At 45.9% G+C, this 8,008-nt stretch overlaps 1 protein-coding gene across 1 annotated transcript in view; it reads right to left on the reverse strand.

Moving 5' to 3' along the window:
* The window catches only part of GRHL1 (grainyhead like transcription factor 1), a 61,150-nt gene that overhangs the window by 44,655 nt on the left and 8,487 nt on the right, over nt 1-8,008 (reverse strand). Inside the window, exons 4-8 of the mRNA XM_019538139.1 lie at nt 6,411-6,804; nt 5,682-5,758; nt 4,830-4,986; nt 4,193-4,304; nt 3,150-3,244 (exon numbers count right to left, since the gene is read on the reverse strand). Of these exons, the coding sequence (XP_019393684.1) occupies nt 3,150-3,244; nt 4,193-4,304; nt 4,830-4,986; nt 5,682-5,758; nt 6,411-6,804 (835 nt within the window). The remainder of the gene's footprint in view (nt 1-3,149; nt 3,245-4,192; nt 4,305-4,829; nt 4,987-5,681; nt 5,759-6,410; nt 6,805-8,008) is intronic.

Consider the following 8,008-nt stretch of genomic DNA (forward strand, 5'->3'; position numbering starts at 1 on the left):
CCTTTTCATAATGGACTGTCTCAGTTCCTCCAGTTGTAAAATACATGCAATTCTTAATTACTATCATGGCTGTTATGCAGGTCAGTTGATCTATGTTCGTGAAGTACTCTAGTTCCTTGGAGGATGGAATGAGTCTAATTCTATGGTGGCAGCACACAACTCTGTTGTCAGAATCCCCCTGTGACGGGGCATTGTTGGTGCCTGCCACTTTAAGGGCTGAGACAAGCAGCCAGTAGGTGCCTGATTGTGGTGGCTGTTTTAGATCTTTGGCCACCTATGTAAACAAAGCAGTTCACTGCTGGCAGGCAGGGAGAAACACTGCCTGGCTGTAAGGCTGTATAAAACATCCTGGAGGTAAGAGCAAGAGCTGTAGGGGATGGCTTGGAGGCTCCTGGTCCTGGGCATGACCTAAAACTGCACCCTGCCAGGAGTGGGTGGCCTGGTGGTGCTCCCAGTGGCACAGGAGCCCCCAGGAAATACCAAGCCAGTTACCATGCTGATGAAAGGCGAGTCGGGGCGCCTTAACCCCTAGCCCCCACAACACTGTGGGTAGAAGGGGGCAGGCACAGCTACAGCCACCTGAGCTCAAGGAGGGTAGAAGACCAAGATGGGGCCAGGCACAGCTATGGCCACCTGAGCCCAACCAGGGAGGGAAGCCCCGTAGCCCCCAGTGAGGGGGCAGAGATGAGGAGCCCCCACTGAGGGGGGGGAAAACAGACGGCTGGGAGCCCAGTATGTGTGTGCGAGTGTGTACAGAGTTGTGCTCAGTGAGGGGTGTGGGGCAGAATTAGCCCAGGGATCGGCACAAGGCCGGACCACGCAGAGTAGGGGAACTTGTGGGAACTGAAGGGACTGAGTGGAGAGGCTGGTATGTGAGTAGCGGAGCCTGATGGCCCAGAGGGGTCACTCAAGAAGAAGCAGGACAGTAGAGTGTGGCCCGGTAACAGACAGTATGCCAGAGGCCCCAGTGAGAGAGGGGCAGAGTGGAAGAGGCCTCCTGTGAGGAGAAGTGGTATGAGTGTGCATTTACATGGAGCCCAACTTAGACTCTGTTTGCTCTGGTCTCAGGCCAGGAGTAATATTTACCTGGATGCCACTTGCGAGGCTTGGGCTGCAGTGTAGGGGAGGAATGGAGCCACAGATGGTGTCGCCCAGCATTGGGACAAGAATGGGCAGCCTCCTGCCTAATTAACACCATAATTATGCATCATCAAGGTGTGGCAGGTGAGGAGGCGGGCAGCTGGCCCAGAAGCAGGTGGGCGGGCCAATGACCGAGGCCCCGAGAGCCACCTGTTACACCCCTGATAGCAACCCTTCAGGAGTGCTTACTGAACACAGTTTTCTGAAGGGACCAGCACCTCCATACATTATTAAACATTCAAACTTTTGGATGTAGAAGGCACCCTGCACCACAGTTCCAGTGCAAGATGGAAAGCCATCCTTTTCAGCTGAACTAGTCACAACTAGATACTCGTGTTATGGATTGGAAAAGACCAATATCCACAAGCAGCTTCACAAGTACTGGCCCTCATGCAATGTGGGATCACAATGAGACAAAGGCATAAAAGCTACTAGATTAGGCAGGGTGGAAGAAACACATTTTCCCTGCTAGGGAAAGCTTCCTGCTGCCCATGCTTCAAGCTCTTCTACTTTCTCTGCAAAACTCATTTTCCCACAGCTGTCCAACAGTGGTTTCCTTCCTGAAGTTCCTACTTCTCCCTCTCTCCCCAACTTCTCTGGCAAGACAGACCATGAGATACTCTGGGCAGCACCCATCTACCATCTAGCCCACTACCATTTTACATCTCTATATAAATCTTTGCAGCAGCAGTGAGGGATTCAGTTGCTCCTCCAGTAGTACTCTTTCCATATATTACCTTTAGCATTTTACTGCATGACTGAGGCTGCATAAAACATATGCCATTATTAGGTCATCTACATGCTGTTAGTTCCCAGCTTCAACTACGATGCGCTAGCATACAATCAAGCTGACTTCTAAAAGTGAAAGGACCAGTCCTTGGTTTACAACGAAAGCTCAGTACCTCCTGGCCTAGAATGACACTTCAACCAGCAGGGGTCAATAAATAAAGTCCTGCAACAACACTTGTAACTTCCAAAGCTGAGCAGTGCTATTACCCCTCTGAAATAGCCCCATGTCTTCCCCTCACCAACAAGGTTTTCTTGCATTGAAGATACACAAGCCTTCCATAAACTCTAGGGCAGTAGCTCTCAATCTGTTTAGATTTTAGCAAAATACCAGCTCTTAATTTTCACTAGTTTTGTGACTATGGAGAAACAAAGCAGTTTCTGTTGCAAAGTACTCAGAAAAACCACAAAAGTCAGGATATTTTCAACACTACAGATTCTTATTTGATGTTTCTGGGTTTACCTTTTGACTCATTTCTATGCCTAATAGTGCCAACGTTGCGTCCCACAGCACCTTGAAAGGATCTCAAGGCACCCCAAGGTGCCAGAGCACCCTGGGTGACAATAACTGCTCTAGGGCTTTAAACAGCACCTGCCAATTAATACATCAGCTATGAAAGCTGCTGAGCCTGCCTGGCTACCACTGACCGCGGTGTCCCAGTGTCCCAGCTGCATGAAGATCCATTTAGAGATATGCAAGTTCACCCAGAGGTTGCTAAGGTGTAAAACAGCTCATTGCACGTTGGGATCTATAGTTGCATGGAATACAGACTTCAGTGTTTAAATAGTAGTAATGGCAACCTGTTCTACTTGATATAAGTTAGATTCAGCTGTCTAGGTTCCTTGCAAACTACTCAATAGGCTCATGTGTTGAGCCACTTCTATAGGTTATTGGCAACTCCTAGGGCAACATACATGATTTAGGGTAGTTGAGAAACCAGTATCTCAAACACCTGTGCACCACCACTGCTCTGGGAAACATTTGCTGTAGCTCCGAGTCAGTACTCCTATCAGAATAGACAGATTTTCCCTGTCAAAAATCTTAAGGTAGCTGCAAAGCTTTTAATGTCAGCATATGCAAGAAGCCTTCTTAAGAAACAGCCAGGAAGACTTTGCCTAATTCATGAGTGCAAACAAAGTCATTACATGCTAATCATCAAGTCACACACCCCTTTCTTTCCCCATACGCTGAAAGGGCAGGAAACATAAGCTTGGTTACATACCTTTGCTTCCTCATTGATGTCCCAAGTAAAAGATATGGCATTATAAGCAATCTCTTCAATGTTACTGATTGTGTTGAAGCTCTCCTTATAGTCAGCTGTCAGGGAGGAGAGGAAGAACAGGGGAGCAGAGAGTACAAGTTTATAAGTATCTAAATATCGTAGCCATACATAGCAGATGAAGTGACCAACTGCAGATCTCTGAACAGTCCGCCAAGGGTTAATGCAACAGAGAAGCTTTCAAGGTGGGGGAATCATTACCAAAGTTGAAAATACTTTGTATTAAAAAGGAGACGGAGGTGAATTAGAACAAAAAAATAAATAAATAAATAGAGAAAGTCAGCAACGCCAAGCACGGCAGATACAGGGTATGGTGCCATACCCTGTAGTTATGTATGAGAAATGTCATACTGCATGACAAGGGTATAAGCTCTGAATAAAGCTTCTTCAATAATAAACAAAGATTTGCATGCGCGTCTGCTTTAAGTGCCAAGTGATTAATCCCTGCCTTTATTCACAGAAGGAAAGGGCTGGGAGTGCAACCCAGCTTTCAACCAGGGAAATTTGGAAGCCAGCCAGTCACAGCCTTGTCTGCAGGCAAGTGGAAATTTGCAGTGTTTTCTTTTTTACCTGAACCAAAGCCTCATTGTGAGAGCAGCACTGGGAAGATGGACAAATAGTGCTAAAGTATTTTGATAGGGGTCTTGTCCTTCATAGCTCACCAAGCCCATGAACTATACTGAGACTTTCAGAAGTAGCCAGTGATTTGAGAAGGGGGCAGTTCAATTTCTGGATGCTGAGATGCCATAAAGGGGCCTATTTTTCAGCATTTTCAGAAAGCTGCGCTCTTCAAGGCATCTCCAGTTAGAACAACTCATAACCACTGCTGAAAATCCACTGACCACAAGCTTCTCCCTGGTTCTACTGCAAAGCTAAGTAGAGAGCTCAGTGAGGTTCCCATTAATAATGAAGCACCAGCAAAAAGTTGAACCTTGCCAAGAAAATCAGATTGAGAGTTTGACACCAGCAATTAGGGAGTTTCTTACCTATGTCAATGCATCTTTGTTTGGCTGTGTGCTGTCGTGAGTGCCAATATTTCCAGTGCCTGAGCTGATCTTCTCTTGTTTTGTCTTCAGCAAACACTACCATGATGACGCTCTTTGTGAAAAGGAGAGGGGGGAGGAGGAGGTAAATATATATCTATATATAAAAGAAAGCTTTAAAGGATAAAAGGCCACTGTAAGTTTGGCTTGGAAGCTTTGCTTAGGTTTGCTGTACTTTGCTTTCAAAGCTCAAGAAAAACCATACTACCCCTGGCAAAACGAATCCTACTTTCCAACAGAGAGACATACTGAGGTTCTTCTGCAACATAAGAGATGATGACGACCAGAAGTTTCTCAGGTAAAGAAAAAGTAAAGGTTCTCATTCCAGGTGTCAGCACTGCATGATCCCACCACCAGTGACAACCCTGCTCAGCAAAGATACCAATAAGTGAATGAGCCAGGAGACTGACTGGCTGTTCCCTTTCAAGCTGGCATGGCAGAGTAAGGCAGCCAGCCCTACTCCTGCAGGATTTAGTCTGAACTGTGCATTTAGAGGGACTGGATGGCTCTTAGCTCAGGCCTTCTGAAGAGTGGCAGCACACACCATATCTCCCAAAAAGTTGTAAGAGTCACCACTCACTCGGACTTTGCTGATAGGATGGTGGATTCCTTCACTGCTGCTGACTTCTTTCAGTGTGATGGGATAAAACTGGCCCTTGTTCAGATAAGTCATTGTGCTGTCCCCTGGCTTCTGTCGAAGGGATTTGGAAGCTTCCAGAGTATATTCAAAGTTATTCCTATAAAATGGATAAGGTGAGGATTGCTAAGGAGTTCTGCTGAAAAGCCGATTAAACAGTTTTACAGTCAATTTGGAGAAGGTCCAGAGGATTCTCAGTTGACACTAAGCCCATCATAGTGAGGAAGGTGGAAAAGCAAAACTAGTCCGATTTATGGCCATGCCCTTCCCTCAAAAAAAAAAAAAAAAATAGCTTGGCACTCTAATTCCCTAGGCCATCATCAGGTAAGACTGCAGGCAGCCTAATCATGCTCAGAGCAACATAAGACTTTTATGTAACAGAAAACTTTCTATCAATGACTAAAATAAACTCCACACACAGTTCCTTTGGCTCACTGAAACAGGCAAGCATCTTTCCGTGTCTACTAGGGAGGTGAAGCATGTGGAAGCCAGCTCCAGGGGAGTCATGAGAATCAGTACTAACTCCTTAAAGGACAGTGTAGATCCACATTACAACGAAGTCCAAGGTTACGGTGGAACTCCCATTTGGCAGCATGGTGCCATGACAAATCCAGTAGAGTTGCTGCTGTCTAAAAACCATAGATATGATTCCCCAGGTTGTTGAGGATTCACAACTCCAACTGAAACCAATGGGAGCTGCAGATGCTCAGCACCTTTGAGAATGAAGTCTGACACCAATAGGTTGGCTATAAGAGATGAGGAAGATATAGGACAAGAGGAACCTTCATGCATTACCCAGCAATGTTGCCAAAAACGTAGTCTTCTGAACTCATGTTAGCCATCCGCAGATTTAGTTCAGCAGGGAAGAAAACCTGAAAATACCAGTAATTAACTCAGCACAGAGCCAAAGTCAATGGCTGCCAAAACAACACTTTAGATGGACAGCTGGAGTAATTGCTCACAAATAAGTTGTGGCCAGCATGTGCAGTGTACTTGCTTATGGGCCTAGGTCAAAAGATACTCTCCAGTAAGTACACGATCTCTGACCCAGCTTATGGTAAGTCAAGCTTTCCTCTAAAATTTATCAACTGACAGACATTATACACATCATCCACACACACTTGGTGAACATGTTGCTTTCAGGAATGGTAAGTCTATTCAGAGCATGTAGAAAAGCCTGAAGGCTATTTCATTTGGGTGCCAGAAGCAGAGCTACTGAGTGCTCTTGAAAAAACCTCAGCTAGGTACACACTTCATGGTTGCTTCTGACCCATTATTTCCATGCATTATTTAGCCAAAGTGTCCATCATTTGTAAGATTAGCCATTTGCTTTAGAACATGAAATCATTATCAATAGGTTTAATTGACTAAATGGACCTTTCTGGGAAAATCTTCTATTTCTAATCCACTGGACAGATTTCAGGTTTACATAACAATTGGAAGTGGAACAAGATATCCCTGCACAGATTAAGGAGGACACACCACACACACAGACACAAACATGAAACGTAGCTGTTCCTGTACCTCTTGCACTCCTTCTTTGAAGGTCTCTGAGAAGGTGGAGTCTGGCGTGCGCCTCTGGGAGTTCTGAGGCTGAGCACTAGAACTAAACTGATCAGGGTTAAGATTTCGGTCAAAAACCACCACACGCTCAGGAGGTTCAGGGTGGTAAACAGCTGGAGGGATACCCACGGCAAAGCCATGGGGCTGTGTTTCCATTTTAATTGAATGCGTGGGCATTGTTGCAATGGAAACAGTGACAGTGGTATCCGGGGTGGTCTGGTGGCCTCTCTTGTCCATGCCCATTTGAGTAGTGTGAGGAGGAAGAACAATATTGAAAGGTACATTTTTCAGAACCTGAACTCTGTTTTCTCCAGCAGAAATGAGCGATTGTTCTGTCATGTTTGGGAGGCTGTTCCTTTAAGGGAAAAAAAAAATGCTCAAAATAAATAGCATCTAAATGGCCCCTTTTCTGGTCAAGAAGAACTAGCAACATTTCTTGGAGTTTTGGCTAAAACAAAGTCAACACCGGTCATCTTACCACTGAAAACCAACTATATTCTACTTAGGAGGAGATGGGGCTATACGATTTATGAGGTGATCCACCTCCAACATCTATGACTCTAATTTTGAATTAAAAATACGACGTAATTGCCCATAAATTATTAATACCCCATAATTCCGTAAGAACACAGGACTCAGATCATCAGCATTTACACACCAAAGGCCACATCAGATATGAGGGACTCATCTAATTGGTTTGCATGCATGTATATGTTCCCCCTGCCATGCTCAGCTCCTTTTGACAGGGTTCAAAGGAAACCAAAATGTGTGGCTGAGCTTTCTATCCTCATCTCATCATTAGAAAAAGACAAACAGAACTTGGAGGACCCCAATTACATAGGCAGGCCCATTCCTGATGAAAATCAGAACCTAACTAAAGCTCACTTGTGGGCAACTTTACGCAAGCACAGGAAAAGAAAGAAGCATTAAGCCATCTCATGATTCCCCTATAAGAGGAGGATGTGATCAGGCTGTGTATGGAGGGCAGAGAGAAGCTGTTGCTGGACTGTTCCTCCTTCTCTCACACAAGTGGATGGAGGTGAGAAGTGGGCAGGGCCTTAGCCCCAAGTAACAGTTCAGTCCCAGGGACAGCACAGCCACCTACTGCCCTTTCCCACAGGGCCCCCCACAACTGCAGTCTAACTCAGTGGCAGCCAACCCTTTTGGCCTGGGCACCACAAAGTCCTGCCTTCTCTCCAGCTGCCAGCTCAACCCCCTTCCTCTCCTTGATTCCTTGCTCTGCTTTCTCCCTGACCCCCCACCAGATCCACCATGTGCCAAACAAAATAGCTGCACTTGCCACTTGTGGCATGAGTGCTGCATGTCAGCTACTCCAGTTTAGCCGACAGGCTGCCTGCCAGCCTTGTTCTGCTGGGAACAGGCCCCCATATCTTTGTGATGTTGTAGTAGAGCTTCTGCAGATACTGCCACAAAGGTAATATCATTTTAAGCAACCTTCACAGTATATCAGGACTGTACATTCAAGGGACAGGTTTTTGGCAGATATCCAAGGAGGATAGTTGGAGAAGCGCTGAGGTCCCGGAGGGGAGGGGAGCCAG

Source organism: Crocodylus porosus, unplaced genomic scaffold, assembly GCF_001723895.1.
Source record: "Crocodylus porosus isolate Cpor-Errol unplaced genomic scaffold, CroPor_comp1, whole genome shotgun sequence".
In the NCBI taxonomy this organism is placed as follows: Eukaryota; Metazoa; Chordata; order Crocodylia; family Crocodylidae; genus Crocodylus; species Crocodylus porosus.